The 22927-nt window shown below is 42.7% G+C and overlaps 2 protein-coding genes across 8 annotated transcripts in view; one reads left to right on the forward strand and one right to left on the reverse strand.

Annotated features, from left to right (window-relative positions):
• ADPRM (ADP-ribose/CDP-alcohol diphosphatase, manganese dependent) overlaps positions 1 to 3236 on the reverse strand; it is a 12764-nt gene extending 9528 nt beyond the window's left edge. For 4 of the 5 annotated variants that reach the window (XR_008713054.1, XR_008713055.1, XR_008713052.1 and 1 more), the window contains exons 1-3: positions 3113 to 3187; positions 2287 to 2485; positions 529 to 1146 (exon numbers count right to left, since the gene is read on the reverse strand). Coding sequence is in view for 1 of the 5 variants with exons in the window: in XM_055576505.1 (XP_055432480.1) it covers positions 529 to 1129 (601 nt within the window). In the remaining 4 variants the exon portion in view is untranslated. Of the gene's footprint in view, positions 1 to 528; positions 1147 to 2286; positions 2486 to 3112 lie in introns of all 5 variants that reach the window. The other variant, XM_055576505.1, reaches the window with a different exon arrangement.
• Positions 3198 to 21396, forward strand: LOC129649268 (protein SCO1 homolog, mitochondrial). 3 transcript variants are annotated; one of them, XM_055576506.1, is made up of 6 exons: positions 3198 to 3558; positions 5044 to 5134; positions 7781 to 7978; positions 8652 to 8744; positions 13409 to 13524; positions 19568 to 21396. In XM_055576506.1, the coding sequence occupies exons 1-6, from the start codon at positions 3274 to 3276 to the stop codon at positions 19742 to 19744; spliced, it is 960 nt and encodes a 319-aa protein (XP_055432481.1). In that variant the 5' UTR covers positions 3198 to 3273; the 3' UTR covers positions 19745 to 21396. The 3 variants fall into 3 exon arrangements, with proteins under 3 accessions (XP_055432481.1, XP_055432482.1, XP_055432483.1); XM_055576507.1 differs by having other exon boundaries at positions 18384 to 19708; XM_055576508.1 differs by lacking the exon at positions 19568 to 21396 and adding an exon at positions 12525 to 12580 and having other exon boundaries at positions 13409 to 13500.
• Positions 21397 to 22927: the final 1531 nt, after the last annotated feature.

The following is a 22927-nucleotide window of genomic DNA, read 5'->3' on the forward strand; positions in this document are numbered from 1 at the left end:
ATCTCTGCATTTGTTTTTGTCTCGAACACTGTGCTCCACCCACTCTTCCAAAGGATGATGACTCCTTCTCACTCAGGTTTCAGCTGAAATGCTTTTCTCCTTAGAGAAGCTATTTCTGGCCAACTAACTACAATGGTACCTCTAGTCCTTTCCTGTAATATTATGCTATATTTTCTTGGTGGCGTTTATCACTTCTCTTTCGTTTATTATCTGTCCTGCACACTTTCTTCTCTTGCTTCCTCCACTCGGTCCACAAAAAAGCGGTGCTGTCAGTACTGCCTATAGCTCTGAAATAGGCGCCCTAGTGAAAGTGCCCGGCCAGAATATTAGGCCCTCAGACATCTGCTACATAAATGAATCTTGAACCAACTGCCACCACTCCATGTGCCTTGAGGCGAGTGAGAAATCCTGACCCTGAACAACAGGACAGTATACTTTTACCTTATCGTCCATCTTCCTGCTGCATAAAAGGTAGCTGAAGAATTTAAAGACAATGTATAAGATTCTCAGCTCAAAGGAATAATTCACCTTGAGGACTATTCAGTTCCGTATTTGGGTTGTGCTCCCTCAGTATCTTCAGACACTGCTGGTACTTTGGAGAAGACTGATCCACGCCCAAGACACTCATGTCATAAGCATCGAGTAAAATGAAGCGGAATTTAGGGAATGGTACAAAATGATACGCATAATAATCCTCCGAGGGCACAGTCTCAGGATGGTGGGCAATCTGGTCTTCCAGAAACTTTGTGTTAAGTTTGGAGTTTGTTAAATAGTCTCTGCTGAAATTATAGAATTCGTGGTTTCCCCACGTGTGATGAACAGGGACTCTCAGCATTTGGAATGTGTTCATGACGCGTTCCAGTGACTTTTCTGATGCTTTGTACTGCGCATTGTATCCGTCGATGATGTCTCCAAGCTGAAGCACACAACGGGGCGGGCTGCTTTCTTGATTCCAGTGTTCGATAGCACCCTGTAAGTGAACAAGACTGTGTCTGTAGTACCTCCTTCTGTTTCCCTGGAAATTATAGCCATCTTCCAAATCAGCATATTGAATATCTGCTATCACTCCAAAGGAGAAGAGACGTTCTGAGCTCTCACTGAGGAGTTCAGGTTCGGGCTTATAATCCATAACCTCCAAATAGCTTTCTAAATAAAGAAGATGAAAAAGGTAACTATGTTATAAATGTCTTAATTTCCTACTGGACTAAAGAAAATGGTAAGATGAATATTAAACTTAATAGTCAATCCACTAGGTAGCCAGGTAGAGAAAAGTGCATTTAAAGTCTGATGGTTTAAGTCCAAATTATCAAGTCCTCAACCTGTAAAATAGATAATCTCTATTCTGCAGAAGAGCAGCAATTAACAAAAGGGTATTAACATATTAATGAACAGGCATTCTAGTTCCTGTGAAGTCAAATTCAAGTCTGTAATTTTTAATAAATATACACTAAACACACACACATGCCCTTCTTCCCCAGACACCAAATAATTCTATCAAAAGCTCAGGACACCTACTTTCAGTCAGGAACTATTTTAGAAGTTACTATTTTATTTAACATTGTAAATTTAATATGAAGAAGTTGTATAAAAATACTTCAGTAAACAAACACAGGAACAAGCTATTAGAAGAATCACTCTGGCAAATAAGAGTTAACAGATCAGCTGAAAAAACATTGAATTCAATTTTAATGTATCTGACGGCTGTCTGATCAGTTAACCTACAACTGAGCAAAGAGGTGAACAACTTTTATATGCTCACTGCCTGAATAAGCAAGGAACTTTTGTGTCTTTTTGTCGATTTGAGGAATAACTTCTCCCTGGGGAAACAGAGACATGGGGGGGGAGGGGGGACCTTAACCACAGGCAAGTTCAAGACAGAAAAATTTGTTCAATTAAAAACGATCTGACGTGCTAAGTAAATATTTACTTCCAGCAGATATTCTACAGAACTCCAGCATAATTCAGGAATCACGAAACATGGGTAATAGCAGACCACCAACTTCCTGGTTAGCGAGCAGAGGAGCACACTAGCTAAAGATGCCAGTTCATAGAAAATATCATGTCCCAGGGTCACCATCGCCAGATGCTTCTGCTCAGAAAAAACCTCAAAGTTAAGGAAGTTAGAAGACTGGTTTCTCCTGTTTTTTTTTTTTTTTTTTCTTTTCCCCTATATTTTGCAAATCCGCCTCAGAGATGGAGAAGGGAAAGATTAAGACAGCAGATGTTGAAGCAAAGGCAAGACAGAATGAACATGAGTTAAATTTTCGCAAGGAATTAAAAATAAACCTGTGAGTGCTCTCCCCCTCATTAGTGTCAGTCGCTCAGTCATGTCTGACTCTTTGTGACTCCATGGACTGTAGCCCACCAGGCTCCTCTGTCCACGGGATTCTCCAGGCAAGAGTACTGGAGATGTCCACAGGATCTTTCCGACACAGGGATCCAACCCCAGTCTCCTGCATAGCTGGCAGATTCTTTACCGTCTGAGCTACCAAGGAAGACACCCCTCGTTAGCAGTGGGCTTAAATAAACGTAGGCTTGTATCAATCACAGAGCCCAGGGGGACCAAGTCCAGGGCTGGGATATAGCACAGAACAAACACTACTCCGTACAGTGCCGTTATTTGTAGTTCGGTCCCTTATAACTTGGGAATATAAGTTCCAGGGAGTTCGGTCATACTTGACTAGTCCTTGTCACCCTGCACTACTCAAATATCCTAATCAATTTTTTTTTCTTTTTCAAGTCAAACAGTATTTCAAGTGCAATGGGTGCAAAACGCTCAACGACAAGCCTCCTGGCTGGGCTGGCCGAGGGCGCCCGACAGGGTGGGGACGGGGGCTGCCCGATCCCGCCCGTCTCCCGGCGCCGTTTTCTCTTTTCCAAGGCTGGGGGCGCCGGGGGAGAAGCAGCTGCTGCGGGCGCCGAAGCCTGGGGTCCCTGAGCTGTACTCAGGCCTCTCGGCCCAGGACACGCCGCGGAGCCCAGCCCCGGAGGCTGCCCCCTCCTCAGGCACTTGCCCCATCCCGCGAGCCCGGCCGTCTACCCGGTCGGATCGGCCCGCGAAACCCCAGCCCAGCCCGGTCCGCCCCGCCTCCGGCCGCGAGGAACCACCTACCGCGGGCCAGCTCCTCGCCGAAATGCTCCCTGGCTACCGGATGGGCTACCGCGTCACCATCGAGCGCAGCGGAAAGAGCGGCTCTCCCTCACTTCCGGAGGAGGCGGAAACGGCGCCGGAAGTCGAGGGGCGGGTCAAAGGAGGCGCGGTCTCTCGAGCTTATGGCGGGGCTGTTGCTCGCTCCCGGCCGGATAATGCGGCTTCCGGGCAGCCAACTTTGGCGTCTCTTGCCTCGCGGATTCGGAGTTTGGGGCCCAGGGAAGGAGACCGCTAGCGTCTTGCTAGGGCGGCTCTGCGCGAGGCCAGAGGAGGCATGGCGGGCCTCGGGGCTCGCTGCCTGCTGCCTGGGGAGCCGCCCCCTCAGCACAGCAATGCCGCCGCCGCCCGGGTCGTCAGGACCGGAGCGGAAGGGCAGCGGAGACCCCATGCGCCCCTCGAAGCCCGGGGTGAGTACATACCAGAGCCTTGCCTTTGCTAGTCTCGGCTGTCGGTCAGCCCTGCGCCCTTCCCATACCACTTGGTCATGACCTCAGAAACCACTCTACCTGGCCTCTGGTTGACCTCCACTCAGCCTGCTCACCTGAGTCACAGAATCTCATCCCGCGTTCCCCTCCGTTTTGCACGTACCCCCGTCATTAAAGGGGCTTCCCTTGTGGCTCAGCTGGTAAAGAATCCGCCTGCAATGCTGGAGACCTGGGTTCGATCCTGGGTTGGAAAGATCCCCTGGAGAAGGGAAAGGCTACCCACTCCAGTATTCTGGCCTGCAGAATTCCATGGACTGTATAGTCTGTGGGGTCGCAAAGAGTCGGACACGACTGAGCGACTTTCACTTCCAGCGGTAAAGAAAGATACTGGACTTGGATTTTAGTTAGCTATTGCGCGAAGAAAATAAGTTTCAGGTTTTTTCAGGGGGTCTCAACCGTAAGTTTGCCATAATTAAAGAGTTAACGTTTTTATAATTTGTCACTCGACTCTCCCTTCAGAGGCTTTGTGTGTTGTATGCTGATACTGAGCAAATGTGCGTCATGGTTGCGTGCTGGGTATGCTTTTTTCCCTTTGGTTTTTCCTGGATTCTAGGACTCCAAAAGAACTTAGGAGCCGCTGCTGCTGCTGCTAAGTCGCGTCAGTCGTGTCCGACTCTGTGCGACCCCATAGACGGCAGCCCACCAGGCTCCCCCGTCCCTGGGATTCTCCAGGCGAGAACACCGGAGTGGGTTGCCATTTCCTTCTCCAATGCCTGAAAGTGAAAAGTGAAAGTGAAGTCGCTCAGTCGTGCCCGACTCTTAGCGATCCCATGGATTGCAGCCTACCAGGCTCCTCCGTCCATGGGATTTTCCAGGCAAGAGTACTGGAGTGGGTCTCCAGTGCCTTCTCCTTAGGAGCCACTAGGCTGTAGTGATAAGTAAGAGAAGCGGTTATCGGAGCTGGGGTAAGATTAATGAGTTACTTTACTTATCGCGGGACTTGGAAGAAAGTACAAGGAAATAATGATGCCATTTGTAAGAAGTTCCACTTCTAAGTCTCTTCTATTTTGGCTTTGTTACTTCTGGAAACCAGATTTAGGTTCACTTCCCAGATTTATTTGGTTTATTTCTCAGTATCTGCACAAGCAGGTGATTAACTGATTTTTAAATCAGCAGTTGGGATCTCAGTCACACGGGGTAACACTCATGGTGCTTGCGCCTTGGGTGCTGTTTTCAGGTGAACAGAAATTGATTTAGGGAACGTTCCCTTGGAAAGAAGTGCCTTAGTAATTGTGTTAGGAGCTCAGATGTAACTGTGCTTTTTCATCCCAAGGTACTGTGAAACATCCTGTCTGTTTAACAAGATCGTGGCCTCTGTGTATGTATTTTAGAAACTACTGTAATAAATTTAGTGTAATTAAATGCAGTTTACTAATACTTTTAATTTTGAAATCTCTGCCCCAGTAGCCTGTTTCCTGGAAGTCTTTAGCCGTCACATTTGCTATTGGAGGAGCTTTATTGGCTGGAATGAAGTACTTCAAGAAAGAAAAGACGGAGAGTAAGTAGATGCCATCCAGTGAGCTCTTAATATAACCCTTCCTGGCTATGGACTAGCATCTTGGTGGTGTTGGTGTTAAGCTTTGTATCTTGAAATAATTTTATATTTATGGTAGAGTTGTAAAAATGACAGAGTTCCCACGTATCTTCCACGTATCTTCATCTAATGTTACCATCTTGTATAACCATGACTATTCACTATACTACAGACTTTATTGGGGTTTCATCTGTTTTCCCACCGTCCTCTCTGTTCAGGGCACACTGTCCAACTGTGTGAAAAGATTTACTGTGGACATATTAGGATGCAGATGGTGAGAAGTCCAGAGGGTACAAAGATAACTAAGGTGCAGTCCAGCCATCGAGGTGCGCGTTGAGTGAAGCAGACACAGAAGCAAAGGACTTCACTCAATGAGGTTCTGCCCGGCCAGGGGAAGTTATGAGAACCTGGGGTGGGAACGACAGGAGCTGCTCTGAATTAACACTTGGAGTTTAGAAATTGTTTACAAGAACTTTATATTTTAGCGAGTATTTCAGGACTTTTAAGGTTTGTTTTAGAAGTTTCTAGTAAATCCCTAAAGTATCACTTATTCTGTTTTGATTCATTAGAGAGTCTCTTTTGATGCTATTATACAAAGGATAATGTTTATATCTGGGAGTGAGAATTTGTAGGCTTTAGAACCTTAGGAATATAAGCACCATATTGATACATAGATATATTTCTTTCGTGTAGCAAGCAGTGTTCTACTAATTACGATTTTCATATTTTAATATGCACTTAAGTTGCTTTAGTTTCAAAATGAAACAAACTAGGACAATAATAGTAGAGACAGTTCTAGAAAACCCAAGCTTCTTTTGACTAGTTTGGAATTTTCACCTTCTGTTAATAATCTTGTTTTGTAAAAACCTGTATTATGAAACAGTATTAAAAGTGAGAGTACTTGCTGACATGATGCCTTATCATCTCCAAATACTTTATTGTGTATTTTCTACAAACAAGGACGTTCTTCAACATGACCACAATACAATCAACAAAATCAGAAAATTACTGCTGTTCAACCTTCAGATCTTGTTCAAGTTTTGCAAATGATACCCTCCTTTTATTTTTTAAACATTTTTTGGCTGTTCCTCATGGGATCTTTGTTTCCCTACTGGGGATTGAACCCTCATTCCCTGCAGTGGAAGCGCACAGAGTCTTAACCTCTGGACTGCCAGGGAAATCCCAACTGTTGCCCTCCTTTTATAGCAGAAGGATCCAGTGTAGAACCACACTTCATAGCTAGTTCTCTCTTTGTTCTCCTTCAGTCTGTAACAGTTTTGCAGCCTTTACCTGATTGTCATGACCTTAACAGCTTGGAAGATTACAGGCCAGTGATTTTGTAGACTGTCCCTTAGTTTGGGTTTTTCTGGTATTTTCTCCTGATTAGATTGAGGATGCTGTGTTCTTGTTGCATTTTATCAGGTGTCACGTGATTTCAGTTTGTCCCGTTACTGATAAAGTTCAGTCTGATCACTTGATTAAGGTGGTGTCTGTCACTCTTCTCTACTGAAGATGTAATTGTGTGTTTCGTGATGTCCATTTATGTATGTAAATATTCTGTATTTATGCATGTAAATATTCTGTTCTCCATCAAATTCAATTCATGTATTTATGTCAGTGTGGGCTTATAATTTTCTTGCAAGCCAGTGAGTTGTAGTCCACTATTCTCTTTAGTTTGACCCTCCCATTGTCCCAGATTGGTCAATGGGCATTCCTTCTAACAAACTGTTGTTTCCTTTCAACAGTCCTCCAATATTCTTTTGAGTTCATCCTTAATTCTATTGCGGTAGAATGTTCTGGGATCATGTACTTTCTCTGCCCTAACCCTGGTACCAGCCATTTCCCTAAAGAGCCTCATTTCCTTTTAGTGGAAGATGATGATATTTGGAAGTCAGGATATGAGCTCAGTGCTGTTGGGGTGTGTCCACTCCTCCGTCCTTTTAGTGGACAGAGCTAGGAAAGAGATATACATGTTTATAGCTATATTTATTTCTCTACCTATATGTATTGAAACCATAAGTTCATGCGCTACCTCCCATTTCTTTCCAGTACCTCAAGGTTTGTTCTACTGTCCCTTTCCATTGTCCTAACTCCTTTTCCATTTGTTTTAACACTTACGTTTAATATTACTTATTTGATCAGGCTCCTGTATGTAACTAAGGTCACATTTCTTCTGTCCTGTCCCCATGCAGCTGCCCTCCTGCACACTCAGGCTCCAACATCACTGCCAGGCCACCCACCTCTCCCACTTGGTCTCAGACATTCTGTTCTGCTGTGACCCTCCTCCACCCCATCATGGCCACACCTAATGGCTAAGGATTGAATTGTTCTGGAAGAGGAAGGAAATTTTTTTTACTGCTTTTTTTTTATAGTCCTTATTATGTACGATAGCATTTCATTTCATTTTACTTTATGCTTATTTCTCTTAAAATATATATATATTTTAAGCTTCTTCCACAAAGAAAAAAAAAAAAAGCTTTTTTTTATTTTTATTTCTTCCACATTTTGTGCCCACAGTCATTAATATAGTGTGAACCATAGATCAGGCATTTGAGTACCTGTGGTTAGATTAACTTTTTTTTCCTCTCCTTCTGTTTGTGTTTTTTTAAGAACTGGAGAAGGAACGGCACCGGAGCATTGGAAAGCCTTTACTTGGGGGCCCATTTTCCCTCACAACTCATACTGGCGAGCCCAAAACTAATAAGGACTACCTGGGTCAATGGGTATTGATTTATTTTGGTTTTACTCATTGTCCTGATATCTGTCCAGAAGAACTAGAAAAAATGATTCAAGTCGTGGATGAAATAGGTAAGAAAGCTGTCTCATAATGTAAAAAGTACATTTTTACTTGATGCCCTTGAGGTTACTATGCTTTTCATAGTCTTATGTTACTGGTGGAGGGTTGTAATTATTCAGTTATCTCAGTGTTAGACTTGTTAGTTGCTGTGATTCCTGTGACCTTATTCTCCACCAAAGAGGAAGTTTGTTTTGATGCTAAATGTTAGATTGCTTACGGTCTGCGTCTCCTTAACTCTGCCTTGTGTCCCTTGCTTTTTGTAGCCTTTCATCACAGACCGTGCCGTTGCCTTTCTCCTGGTGACTGCTGGTTAGACTAGGAAATGAATTGTTCCAGGATATTCAGACCTTATTAACAGTTTCCTGGCACTTGAGAAATGGTTGTGGGGGGAGGCGGGGGTGGGAATCCTACAAACACTGGATTGGATTAGAAGACAGGATGTCCACATGATGTGATTCTGAGTAACAGCACGTCCGCACTGGTGGGGGTGTTTACTAGGATATGTATCTGACTGCACCACAGACGTGTCTGTACCTGCGCTTCCTGAGGCTCCCCTCCCCTCCTCCATCGGTTTGGCTGTCCCTCTGTGCTGCCTGACCTCCTTGCTGTGCTGCACACTGCTGTAATTGCTACTTGTCTTCTCCCTTAGAATGTAAATAACGACTAACGAGAACTTTCTTTCAGACAGTATTCCAACTCTGCCAAATTTAACTCCACTTTTCATCACTATTGACCCAGAGAGGGACACAAAAGAAGCCATCGCCAATTATGTAAAAGGTATTTTTTATTTCCAACACTTTACATCTGTGTAGTGCTTAGAGTTTTTGAAAGATCAGCTCACTCGAACCTTGCAGTGCCTTGTGAGATACAGGGACAGGTGGCACCATCACTTGTTGTACAGGTGGATAGAAAGTGGCTCAGAACTGTGACTCTGGCTGGTAAGTAAATTATTTTGTCACAGGGGAAGGGTTGAACTTGGCCTTCATATATCAAAAAGGAAAGAGAGAGCCTTGAGTTGAGAGGCCGTAATTGCTTCTGAGCAATTCATCAGGAGCCTCTCGATGAAATAAAAGAGGAGAGTGAAAAAGTTGGCTTAAAATTCAACATTCAGAAAACTAAGATTATGGCATCCGGTCCCATCACTTTATGGCAAATAGATGGGGAAACAATGGAAACAGTGACAGACTTTATTTTCTTGGCTCCAAAATCACTGCACATGGTGACTGCAGCCATGAAATTAAAAGACGCTTGCTCCTGGGGAGAAAAGCTGTGACCAGCCTAGACTGCATATTAACAGGCCGAGACATTACTTTGGCAACAAATGTCCATCTAGTCAAAGCTATGGTTTTTCCAGTAGTCAACATATGGATGTGAGAGTTGGACCATAAAGAAAACTGAGTGCTGAAGAATTGATGCTTTTGACCTGTGGTGTTAGAGAAGACTCTTGAGAGTCCCTTGGACAGCAAGGAGATCTAACCAGTCAATCCTAAAGGAAATCAGTCCTGAATATTCATTGGAAGGACTGATGCTGAAGCTGAAACTCCAATACTTTGGCCACTGGATGTGAAGAACTGACTCATTGGAAAAGACCCTGATGCTAGGAAAGATTGAAGGCAGGAAGAGAAGGAGACAACAGAGGATGAGATGGTTGGAAGGCATCACCAACTGGATGGACATAAGTTTGAGTAAACTCTGGGAGTTGGTGATGGACAGGAAAGCCTGGTGTGCTGTAGTCCATAGGGTCTCAAAGAGTCGGACATGATTGAGCTATTGAACTTAACTGAAGTTCAGTTGCTTCTGATTCCAGCTCAACCTCATTCTCCCTTTCGTAAAATTAGGGCAAACATGCATTCTGGGAGTATCTTCATTGGGAGATTAAAGAAAAATAACTAAATATAAACACATTTTTGAAGTCAGTGCATATTTTATAAATCTAAAGTATAAATGATACACACATAGCTGTTTTAAGGAAGAATTTCAGTTCAAACATCTCAACATGTACTTAAAGCCTATTAGAAGGGACTTTTAAAGGCTAGAAATTATGATAGAATTAAGAGTGAAAATTTAGGTTCTTATGAGTTTGGGTAATTTCTCTAAATTCAAGTTTTTTCAGCTAAAAAAAGTGATGAGAACACAGTATTGTAAATCAGCCATAATTCAATTAAATATAATTCAAGTAAGAGAAGATACGTAAAAGGAAAGAAAAGAATGACTTGTTAAAATTCATGTGATTAAACACTGGAAGCAAAAAAATAATAATAATAATAATGAGTAAAAATCTGATCAGACAGGTTTTGTGGTTCTACTAGTGCGTGGAACATGGGTGCTTAAAAATCAGGAATTTCGATTTTAATTATGGTGAAATTGATTTAAGCTACTGGTCAGAAGGACTAATGAATTGTTTTCTTATTATTTTTATTATATGACACCTAATACATACCCTCAAGAACTGAGTTATTTTCAAATGTGTTTTATGAAAGACCTGCTGTATGTTTTATTATTTAACACATGTAATGAGAGATGGTTCATATATAAAAAGAGTACTTAAAGTACAGCATAGTGTGTTCCTTTTGACACATGTAAGAACTCGGGACACCATCACCACAGTCTGAGTGAACGTACCCGTCACCCCCATCAGCTTCCACGTACCCTTGGTATTCATGTCTCTTCCCTGCACCTACCTTCTATCTCCAGGCAACCACTTATCTGCTTTCTATCGATACAGATTAGTTTGCAAATTTATAAGATTATGTAAATGGGATTATACAGTATATGCTGTTTTTTTTTAATGACTTCCTTCAGTAAAATTATGTTGAGATTCATCCATGTTGTCTCAGACAGTAAAGAGCCAACCTGCAGTGCAGGAGACCTGGGTTCAATCCCTGAATCAGGAGGATCCCCTGAAGAAGGAAATGGCAACCCACTCCAGTATTCTTGCCTGGAAAATCCCATGAATGGAGGAGCCTGGTGGGCTACACCCCATGGGGTCACAAAGAGTCAGACATTACCGAGCGACTAACACACATACACAGACACACACCTTCAGTGTAATTATGTTGAGATTCATCCATGTTATGGTGTATATCAATAGTTTATTCATTGTTATTGTTCAGTAGTATCCCATTGATGGACATTGGAGTTATTTCCAGTCTCTGATCCTTACAAATAAAGCTGTTGAGAGCACTCGTGTGCACATCTTTCTGTGGACACATGCTTTCATTGCCCTTGAGTAAATACCTCGGAGTGGAGTGGCTAGGTCATGTAATAGGTGAATGCTTAACTTCTTAAGAAGCTGACAGACTTTTTCCCAAAGTGGTTGTGCATTTTTACACGCCCACTGGCACCATATGAGAGCTCCAGCTCCTCCACATCCTTGCCACACTTGGTAGGGTCAGTCTTTTTAATTTTAGCCACTTCAGTAGGTGTTTTAGTGGTGTTTCATTGTGGTTTTAATAATGCATTTCCCTTAATAACTTTTAATATTAAGCATCTTTTCATACCGTTACTTGCCATCTGTATGTCTTTGGTAAAGTGTCTCCACATCTCTTTTTCATTTTTATGGAGCTGTTTGTTTTATTTTACTTAAGTATTTGTTTATTATTTATATTCCTGATAAAAGTCTTTTATCAGGTGCATGATTTGCTGATATTTCCTTTTAGCCTATGGCTCGTCATGTCAGCCATGTATTTTGAAGAGCAGTTTCCATTTTGGAGGGCTTCCCTTGTGGGTCAGCTGGTAAAGAATCCACCTGCAATGTGAGAGACCTGGGTTCGGTCCTTGAGTTGGGAAGATCCCCTGGAGAAGGGAAAGGCTACCCACGCCAGTATTCTGGCCTGGAGAATTCCATGGACTGTATATTCACAAACACAACTGCGTGACTTTAATTTTTCACTTCACACTTCCATTTTGGAGAAGTTCCACTTATTAGTTTGTTCTTTTTTATTAATGGATAATTTTTTTGGTTTCATCTTTGAGAAATACTTGCCTAACCCAAGGTTACAAAGGGTTATTTTCTCATTGAAGTTTTAGAATTTTTATTATATATAAGCAGAATTTATATCCACAGCTTACAGGTTTGTCAGAAATTGGAGCAATAGCATTGTTATTTTTCAAAAGCAGGTGTAACTCATTGGGTAATTAATGATCTCAAATTTAAATATGTGTCATACTGACTTTTACTTATCATCACATATTAACCAAACTTGGGTATCCCCAAATGAGTAAATGTTTGAGTTGCTGTACCTAATGGAAATACCAAGACCCTATGGTAATATTCTTTATTAGTAAGTACAGTGGTTGATGATGATACCATTTCTAGTTGCATTTGGGGAGAATTTTAAGTATTTAAGTTGGTATTTAGAAAATTACTGGAGTTTCAGCAATTGTTTTAAAAGATTTGGATGTGCAGCTAGTTCAGGCTTCACTTAGCTTCTCTTCATTTACTCAGAGAATGGGGAAGTAAGACAAACCACCTTGCTTTTTTAGTTTCTGAGCAGTTTTTCAATTTAGAATGAGTTAGACCAGAGAATGATAATGGGTTTCCTCTCCCTTTGAAAGAAAGTGCTGCTGTTAAATGCTGGACTCGGCTCAGTGGTCTGATGAATCCAAGTTTTGTAAGTGACTTCCCCAGCTTACTTATACAAATTCCAAAAACTTAATAGCAAATGCATGCTGTGAGATTATGTGCTGGAAAATGAGGCACAGGTATTTTGACCTGGCATGAACTAATCATCAGCCAAGTTTTTTCTCATATGATGCAATGGAAAACTGTCATGCTTAATTCATAAGAATATCTTTAAACTTCAGCATATCTCAGAACTATACCTAAATGTTTAAAAACAACTAAATTAACAAAAGTTAAGACAAATAATTAGAATACTTTGCTTCCAGCTTTATTAGATAATCATGAAAGGATTTGACATACATTATCAAGAACTTTTGGTTTCATTGCTGTTCTCTATTAATACCCTGTTTTAAGTTTCACTGATTTCTGCTCTAATTCTCTTCTGCATACTTTGGATTTAATTTTCTCTTTTTCTAGATCCTAAGGTAGAAACTTATACGTTTTATGTCTTCTTTTCTACTATATGCATTCAATAAGTTGTATTTCCATTTTGATTTTTAAGTTTCTTTTGAGATTTCTTCTTTGGCCCTTGTGTTATTTAGAAGTATGTTTAATTTCCATGTGTTTTGGGGATTTTCCAGATATCTTTCTGCTATTGATTTCTGGTTTAATTCCAGTGTGGTCTGTCTTGGTGAATGTGACATATATCACAGAGGGAATTTTTCATTTGTTTTAGATTAATTTCTTCTTTGAAACATGAAAAACTGTTTAGGGACTCACAGGAAGAAAGTAGCAGTAGCTTTATAACTGTTTTTTGAAGTAGGGATGGTTGTTTTTTGCCTCTTCTTTTTCACTGTCTTTCTCATTTTTTATTTAGAATTTTCTCCCAAACTGATTGGCTTGACTGGCACAAAAGAAGAGATCGATCAAGTGGCCAGAGCATTCAGAGTGTATTACAGCCCTGGCCCCAAGGACGAAGATGAGGACTACATAGTAAGTAAATGCTCAGTTTCAACACCTGGGCGGGCTCCCAGGTCTCAGACATTTATAAGCTTTCCATGGCGACTGGCTTTAAAAGCAAAATGAAAACGGTAAATAATCTGAGATGATAGCAAATTCCTTAATAATTAGGGATGCTTGAGGGGATAGAAAAGTATATATAGTTTTTGAAGGATGATTAAATTTTTTGTTCTAATAGTTTATTTAATTGCCCATTTTTCTCATGCCATGTAAAATTGTAGAGCAGTATATTAAAATCTGGGCTATCTTAAATTCACTAGAGATAAAATAATCATTTTGGGCAAAGCTCATTTTTAGTTTATAAACACTATTGGTTCTCTCTGTCCTCTAATGAAGAGGTTTAAGAAATATGCTCCTTTTGAGAAGCAGTATTAGGCCTTAGGGACCTGCATTTTTGGGTTGAGTGAGTAAGAATTCTGAAAACCAAGAGAAAATAAAGCCATAGGCAGTTACTTTTTATAAGATTTCTTTTCATACCAACTTTATACATTTACATAATTTTGTGTTTAGTTGCATTTGCAACTGTTAGGCTCTGCATAATTAGGTATTCAATATGCTTTTTTAAAATGAAGAACAAATTCTATTAGGTGGTTCTTCTGCAGCCCTTATGTTAGAGAGCTGTCTTCACATTCATCAGCAGTACCCAGGAGTCTCAGTCACCTTGTTCCTCTTCTTGTCAGTGGTTTCTCAGTGAAGCATAAGCACCACCCCTACCCACCCAGTTTCCTTGCCAACATGGACATACTTCCCTATCACATGAAGTGCTTACATTGTATTTTAATATTATTTCAAGATTTTTCTCGGTTGTCATGCTCTATTTTCTCTGAAATATTGTTGTGACAAAGTGATGAATCATAAGAGGCTTTCCAGCTGCAGAGCTGGTTTTGTAGAAAGACGGTCAGGACCCTGAATCACTGGTGTGCCAGCAGCACCATGGCCGGCTTCCAGGAGGGTGTGCAGAGGGAGCGTCTCACTGCAGGGCTACCTCTACAGCCCACTGTGATTCCCCCACCACCTTTGAACCTGGAGCATGCGGGTGCCCCATAGCCTTTGGCCTAAATTAAAGGTGTGTTTCTGGTCCCTTTGCCTTAAACCCACATAGTAATCTTATTTTTAGTTCTGGTGCCTCATAGACTTAGGCAAACTTGAGTTCATGAGAGAAAAAGAGAAAAATCAGCATTTTTTCTTATACTCTAAGCAAAGTAGTAGGAGGACCTACTGTGGTTTCCTCTTGTCACACTAACAGCACAAGAAGAAGCTGAGGAGAAAGAGCTTTTCAGACTTCTTTATCTTTCTGTAAGAGAGAGTTGTACTGACTGGTTTTGAGCTTAACTTTGATAATAGTGGGAGTATTTGAGCTAGTTAGTCAGACTTCCCGGGTTGAACAGCTTTATTAAATTAAACGTACACACTATTGTCAACTAGTTAACACTCCTTAGTCTTGTGCTTATAGCTCATAATTCTAAAGTTAAATTTTACAGATTAGACCAAACAACCTAAAATACTCAGTTAAAACATTCAGCTAATGTTAAGAGATACTTTGCTGAACCCAGAGCACTGCTTAGCACAGGAATGTGATTTGGGTCACACTGCTGTCAGATACCCACCTCTATCGGCAACTGACCCTCATCGGTTTTTATTTAAAATACCTTGAGGGAATTCCCTGGTGGTCCAGTGGTTAGTACTCCACGGTTTCATTGCAAGGGCCAGAGTTCAGTCCCTGGTTGGGGAACTGAGATCCCACAGGTTGAGCGGTGCAGTAGACAGGTAGATAGACAGACAGATAAAAATACTTTGAAACCTTTGAGCTGGTTGGTCTTCACTTAGTAAGAGTTCATCTTTTCTTGTCTGACCATAACCAGCAGTGAAAGGCAAGGCGCCAGTGAGCTCATAAACAAACCAAACACGGGCTGAGATGTGCACCCTAAGATAGGCATGCAGGTAATCTGGAATATGGGTATTCATCTTAATCTTTAAAATGTGAATATTTAAATCTTGTGGAGGTTTCTTAAACCCTCTAGAACCCATCTGAGACCCCATTTTGAGAAATAAATACTGATCTACAACCATAGAATGCAATGTTTTGGTAAGAGTCAGCAAGTTCACTGCTGCTGCTGCTGCTGCTGCTGCTGCTAAGTCACTTCAGTCATATCCAACTGAGTTCACTGCTATACACTTGCGAAATCAACCAGTAGGAGGAGACATTCTCCAGCTTCTTGGTTTTTTTCAACTAGTGTGGTTTTGTTCCTTGAGGAGATGGTAGGGGAACTTAAGATTTAAGGATATGCAGGGAGTAAGGGAGTACTTTTAAGATGGAGAGGTAAAGGAAGATTTTTTTAATCTCAGTAGCAACAGAGATGAGCTTCTGGCTTTGAATGCTCATGGTATCCTCAGACCCATAGTGTGCATAACCTGAATGTGCTACACATTCCTGACAGCTACGTGTGCAAGCCATCGTGTGATATGTGTAATGTTGTATTATTTTCAAAGTGTTAGTTAGAAAATACTTTTGGAAAAGAATACACATGGCTTTCAAACCTGAGATGTTCAGTCTTAATAAAAGAAGTGTGAGTTGTATAATGTGATGTCATCTTTCACCTGTTGGATCAGAAAGGCCAAATATATTGTCATGATCTTATTTACGGAAAGAGAAAACACTACAGCGAGTGAAATTGGACCCACTGGCACTTCCATGCCTTGTTCATGGGATTCAACTGATACACCCTCTTCAGAAGGCCATTTGTATTATCATCAGCATTTAAAGCATTTAAATACTTTTTAGGTTAGAGACCGTATGTTTTGGAATCTGCCCTACAGATAAAACCTACAGCATTGTTTGTAAATGGACTGAAAACCAAGCAACCATTTTTTAAAAGGCTTCTATACATGTACTGATACAGAACAACATCCAGTATATTGCCACGTGGGGAAACAAGTATAGTGTGGTGGTGGTTACTCAGTTGTGTCTGACTTTGCAACCCCAAGGACTGTAGCCCGCCTGGCTCCTCTGTCCACAGGCTTTCCCATTCAGGAACACTGGAGTAGGTTGCCGTTTCCTTCTCCAGGAGCTCTTCCCAACCCAGTGATTAAACCTGCGTCTCCTGCATTAGCAGGTGGTAAAGTTCTTTACCACTGAGCCACCAGGGAAGCCCCATAATGTGTTGTCACTTTTGCATAAAAAGAAATGGGTGGGTATTGACACACTGATAAATGCAAAAGGATTGTCTGGAAGAATCCAGGAGGACCTGGTGGCGGTGGTGCCCCCTGAGGAGAACCTAGGGGGTCTGAAGGAGTATGTATGTATGTGTACAAACTGCATGTTAGACACACTGCGTGGTTGCTCCCCAGCATTCCTGTAGAGACGGTGGTGGGACAGTCCAAAGACTATGGACTTTGGAATGGGGTAGATCTAGGTTCTAAGCTTGCTCTGGCACTTAATAATTATGTCACTTGCGCCCCTGGAGCCTGTTTGTCGCTTGCAGAGGAGATAATACCTGTCTTCTGGGTTAAGATGGCACATGGAGGTGCTTGTCAGCGGGTGGTAGTGTCCTTTCTCTGCACTAGAAACTACTCGAACTTTACAGTGGAAGCATGATGATTTGCTCAGCCCACAACCCCAGTGAACACTGAGACGTGGCCACTGACCAGTCTGACAGTTTGGGTGGGACAGTATTTTTACTATGTGTTAGAATGTAATTTATATGAAGGATACTCATAAAATTAAGCCAAACAGACACTGAAATTCTGGTTTTTTAAGGAGGAGAGAGTACAGAATAGAAAGAGTAGAAGTAAGGAAGAAATGGGGTGAAAAAATAAGAGGTGTGAGCTATGGAGTAGGGCTTCAGGAGATGCCTGGAGGCCTCGTTCTGGCTGTCAGCTGTTTGGAGAAATGCAGGCCCCTGCCCTCCCGAGGTGAGTTGTCCCCAGACCCCTGAGAGCAGCAGCTGTCTGAGCCCCTGGCTCTGCATTCTTTCCGATGTGAGTAGGCTAGTGACTCTTTCCATTTGCTCTCTCTTTATAAATGTGTGTGTGTAAAAGCATGACAACTTCACAGACATAGCATGTGTGTCCGGGTATATTTGGGGTGTCTCCAGTCTGGTATGTGTGATCACATTCCTGTCTTTGTCTTGGCGAATAGCAGTCAAGCCTGGAATAAATTCCAGGGATTCCAAGGGCCAAGTCTTCTGCTCATTTTCATGTTTCCTTTTGAACCACTAATATCCGAACTAAATACTGTGTTGGAATTTATATATATTATGTGTTTAGTGGTTAGTGGTCTGGGTTTTTTCTCATAAAACATGGTAAGTAGAATTTAGGATGTGATGAATGATAACTAGTTCTTCCAAAAACATAAAAGAACATACTCAAGAACTTAATAAAGAAAGTAATTTCTCACCAACCCTTTTAATCCCATGTGATATCTCTTTATGATGTGGTTAAGGGGTCAGATAAAATATTTTACTCGTAAACATGGACTCTTTCCAAGCAGGCATCGGTGATCCACAGCTTTGTGAAGGCCAGCAGCAGCCATTTCTTAGAAGTGTGTTCTTTCCTCAGAATTGTGTAGATGAGTGTGTTAAGGATTGAACTGAAAGAATTCCAAGTTCTCGCTTGATGTGTCAAGCAATAGTTAGGGCAAATTTCTGAAACAAAAGATTTTAGATAATTTGTGGTTGTGAATTGACTGTAATAGACTTAGGCCCGTTCCCTAAATGATGGAAATAATAGATGCTGCAGAGGTTAGCGTCTTACCTGCTGGATTTATTCAGTACAGTAAGGAGCTTATTTTGGTGAACTTTTTGTCATCCTTCCCTTTCCCCATTTTTCTGCAGGTGGATCATACAATCATAATGTACTTGATTGGGCCAGATGGTGAATTTCTAGATTATTTTGGCCAGAACAAGAAGAATGCAGAAATAGCTGGTTCAATTGCTGCACACATGAGGACCCACAGGAAAAAGAGCTAATAGCTAACGCAGCCTGGCCATGCTCTATTCTCCTGCCAAAGAGGAAGGACTTTATCTCCCGTAGGAGCCGGTACATACATGTACATACATGCAGCCTACAGAAAGGCCTTCAAACCAGGAGAAAATCTGAATTTTGGACAGGGCATATTACACTTGGGTTCATCAAGGATGAATTCTTGGAACTGTATAGATTACAACCCAAAGTCTCCCAAATTGTGGCCTTGAGACCAGAGAACCCATTTGTCTTGAAACCAGTGGAATGGACCTCAGGGAAGGATACAGCTGGAAAAGACGCATCCCAGGCATCTCCCCACATGAGTGGGGCCCTCTGGTTACGTGGCTGCCTGTCCGGAGTCTTGAGGCCTTGCTCAGACAGGTTGTACTGAGTTTCCAGGAGGAGTGTTGCTTGCTTCCTCTTTGAGGTGGCTAATGTAATCAGCTCAGGCTCTCTGACGTTCATAATTAATCTTTACGCTTGAAAGCATTAGTATAGTCTTCCTTGTGAATGAGAATCATTGTCATTGTTTGCAGTGTGATTTTACTCAGAGAGAGGGAATCTGTTGTTTGGGACAAACTATTAGATCGGGTTACCTAGGGATCTGTCTTGTGATTTTTAGCAGTATGATGTGTGGGGCTTCCAGGGACCTCCCGGAGGGTGTGAGGATATGGACCGTGAGTGTGTACAGAGTACCCGCCTGCCTGTGCTAGACTGCACTTGCCTGAGATAAAGGGGTGCTCAGCTTTGCAGCTTGGACAAGCATGGCCTTTCTCATGGGTGCAGAGATGACAGCTTACAGCTCTTGGGGCTGGTAGGTAGGTCTTGTTAAAGTGCAGGTGCCCGGGCCCAGGGCTGGGTTCACACCTGCCACCCAGGTTCCTCTGATGCAGTGGCTGGGGACTGGGGCCTCAGAGGCTGTTTTGGGGGTCAGGGGGAGGGATGTGGGGAAGGCAGGTTTGGATCTGGGTGAGGACTCTGCTCATCTTTGGCGTGTCCATCCACAAAGTGCTGGAGTCACAGCCATTAAGTGAGATGCTGGCTTTTATTTCAGAATTTAAGTTCCCTGAAGTCTGGACTTCACTGTCTTATCACCGTTCTCCACCTGAAGCTGCTGCAGAGCCTTTGCCAGCCTCCACACACCCTGACAGGTGTGGTGCCTCATCAGACGTGGACTTTGCCTTCACATCAGTTCTGTTGCTGTGACATGGCTCTATCTTTTGGGTTTTAAATCCTCTTCTCAATACTTAAGTTAAACCTACTACAGATATTTACGTGAAGGGCTGTGAAGAAAGTCAAACTCTGGAGCTGTTCTGGGCTGAGCTGTATCCCCTGGATTCATATGTTCATTGAAGTTCTAACCCCAGTGCCTCAGAATGAGACTGTGAGGAGACAGGGTCTCTCAGAAGTTAAAATGAGGCCTTTCAGGTGGGCCCTCATCCAACATTCGTGTTCTTACAAGAAGAGATTGGGACACAGGCCAAGAGAAGACCACGTGAAGACACGGAGAGAGGCAAGAAACAAGCCCTGCCCATCCCTTGATCAGGGGCTTCTGGCCGCCAGAGCTATGAGACGGTGTCTGTTCAGGAGCTGGGGCAGTCGTGCTTTGTGACGGCACCTAGAGGACTGCCACAGTGCCGTTCTCCCCTTGGCTCCTGCATACAAAACTACCCAGATTTAGTTTATATAAACCTAAATGCAGACAGAAGTCATTGGTTTGGGATGACTTTCCTGGGAACCTTGTCAAGGAGGTGAGAAACTTAGAAGAACCTGGGTCTCCTGCATTGCAGGCAGATTCTTTACACTTTGAACCACAGTGGAAGCCCAAGTAAAAGCCGAGTCTCACATAACAAAGAAGAACTTAAGTGTCTGAAATGCCAGACATGTAAAAAGATGGTCTGTTTTAAGCCACAGAACATTTGTGCAGATCACTTTGCAGCAGCTTATACCGGAGAAAATTCAATCTTCATTCTCAGCTGTTGCAGGTTAGAGCCTGTGTCATGATCCAGAAAAGGAACAGAAGCTTTTGAAAAAGGCCGTTTATTTGCTCTTCATTCCAGTGTCAAGTTTAAAGCTTAGAAGTTGGACAGAAGACCTCAGAGATGACGTCCAAATGTCTCTATGCAGGGGGGGACGCTCCCAGAGATGAAGTGCTGGCCTCACTCCTCAATCTGCATTAGAAGTTGGGTCCCAGTTTGTGGTCAGGTCCCTGCCTGTCCCAGGGCTGTAGGGTGCCTGTGAAAGTCGCTCAGTTGTGTCCAGCTCTTTGCAACCCTGTGGACTATACAGTCCATGGAATTCTCCAGGCCAGAATACTGGAGTGGGTAGCCTTTTCCTTGTCCAGGGGATCTTCCCAACCCAGGGGTTGAACCCAGTTCTCCTGCATTGCAGGCAGATTCTTTACCAGCTGAGCCACAAGGGAAGCATGGGGTGTTCATGGGGGCCAGACAAAAGCTGATGCGGGGAGGGGGTACACTGTGGCCACGGGGCACCTGTTCGTTGTAAGCCTCCGGAAATTAAAGTCAAGGCTGCTTCTCAATAAAGTACCACTTGGCAAACCTGGACCTGGATGGGTTGTGTTTTTGCTGGACTCTTGAGTGGAATTAGTATTTTAAGAAATGGCATTTATTTGAAAATTATAAAAATCCTGTCCATGCAGCAGGCCTGAAAGTACTATGTGCACCTGGCTATCGGTGAGATAGCTGATACTTCGGTCTAAGAGCCGAGACTCGCTGAATACCAGTAAAAACCCTGTGTGGATTGACAGTTAATATGAACCCAGTAAATGGTTTGAATTTGTGAATATCTGTATAAGAGATTGTAAAATGTCTTATGTTGTTTTTAAATACAAGGTTAAAAGAAATTAAAATTTTTAAATCACCAGTACTGCTCTAAATAATGTCTTGTCTTTTTTTGCATATGGCACAGTTTAAGTTGTATGAGTGTGTGCATGTTGCGAGAGCTACCCTTTCAAAGACCAGTCACACAAGCATTCTTCATCCATTGAGCTCATACATTTTGCCTGTGGTTCTTAGTTACATTACTCTGTAGAGATATGGGTGGTTATTGCTATTAATGAGCTGCAATTACTAACTTCTTTAGCCATATGTTCCCCTGTAGAACCTACGGGTTGTTTTCTGTTCATTTTAAGACTGTATTTTAAAGTTGATTAATCTTTCCACAATTGTAACATAAACATTTGTAATATTCAGAAAAGTTGGAATGTTTAAGTCAGCATTGTTCGCCCACCAGGAAACTTTGGATGCATTTCCTTTGAATCGTCAACTTTAGTCTTTGTACTGGAAATCCACCAAATCCCTTTAAAAAATTAAACGTTAACAGGTCAAGGTCGAGCTCAAGCCTCTAGACAGCACTTCCCCACCATCCTCACAGGCAGCTGCCATTAAATGCTGGCTGGGTATCATTCCGGAATACTAAGGACCCACTTGGGCTGTGTTCTCAGGCTCCAGTTATGAACACTTAAACTAGCACATGTGCCACTCAAGCTTTTTACATAGCTGTTATTTTTGTTATATTTTTTCTATAGTTACATTATTGAATTCGGTAAATATCGAAGGTAGCCCAAAATAGCCCCCTTGTGCCAAGGTTATGTAGTGGACTAACTGGAGAGCAAAAATGTTTTCAGGGCAAGCTTCAGTTGATCCCTCACCCCTCACCATTGCTGAATGATGCCATCGTTTCAGGTATGTTGGAGAAACTTCATTCTCAGGACGACAACATGGAATTGGGAACCACAGGCCAGGGACCTTCAGAGCTGGCCAGACTCTGGCTTCCCCCATCAGGTGCGGTTGCTGTGCAGCGCGTGCACACAGCCTGGCTCTCCACCTTAAATAGCTTCTCGTGTGCTGAAGCCAGTCTGCTTTCAATCCTGACGATGCTAGGGTAACTCGAAGCCTCCTTTTCTTACCTGTAACCTGGGAGCTTAAGAGCACTGGTGGGGCCGGGTCGGTGTGAGGGCAAGAGAAGCAGTGTAGAGCGCCAGCACGTGCTCAGGGAGTGATGCTTCATGTTATTTTTGGTGCTGATGAGGGGGGTGATTTGGGGCTTGCGTAACAGGTGGTGTCAACAGTGGGTTTGTGTGTGTATTTACCCTCCCTCCACCCCTACCCAACTCGAGGCTGCCTGTATCCTAATACCTGGAACCCCCACCTCTTGCTGTTTCCCCACCCCAATACACATAGCTGAGCCTGAAGCTGGTTACCTCGCCTTACTGAACTGTTCACACCTGCTTTCTTAAATGGTGTCCAGATTTAGAAGAGTTGTGGGAAAAGCCATCAAGTTGAAGCCAGGACCTTGGAGGCATTTGGTCCTGACAGGGACAGCAGGGCATGAGCACGTGGTCATGGTCAGAGCAGGTTCTGCTTCAGGAGTGGGTGGGCTCTGGGGCCTCATG

The sequence above is a fragment of the Bubalus kerabau genome, chromosome 4 (assembly GCF_029407905.1).
Source record: "Bubalus kerabau isolate K-KA32 ecotype Philippines breed swamp buffalo chromosome 4, PCC_UOA_SB_1v2, whole genome shotgun sequence".
Lineage (NCBI taxonomy): Eukaryota > Metazoa > Chordata > Mammalia > Artiodactyla > Bovidae > Bubalus > Bubalus kerabau.

Excerpts from the sequence above, each read along its gene's own strand:
- LOC129649268 (XM_055576506.1), top strand. The coding sequence starts at position 3,274 with ATGGCGGGGCTGTTGCTCGCTCCCGGCCGGATAATGCGGCTTCCGGGC. Across the intron at positions 5,135-7,780 it reads CAAGAAAGAAAAGACGGAGA|AACTGGAGAAGGAACGGCAC; the intron begins GTAAGTAGATGC and ends TGTTTTTTTAAG. Across the intron at positions 13,525-19,567 it reads ACGAAGATGAGGACTACATA|AATTTAAGTTCCCTGAAGTC; the intron begins GTAAGTAAATGC and ends CTTTTATTTCAG.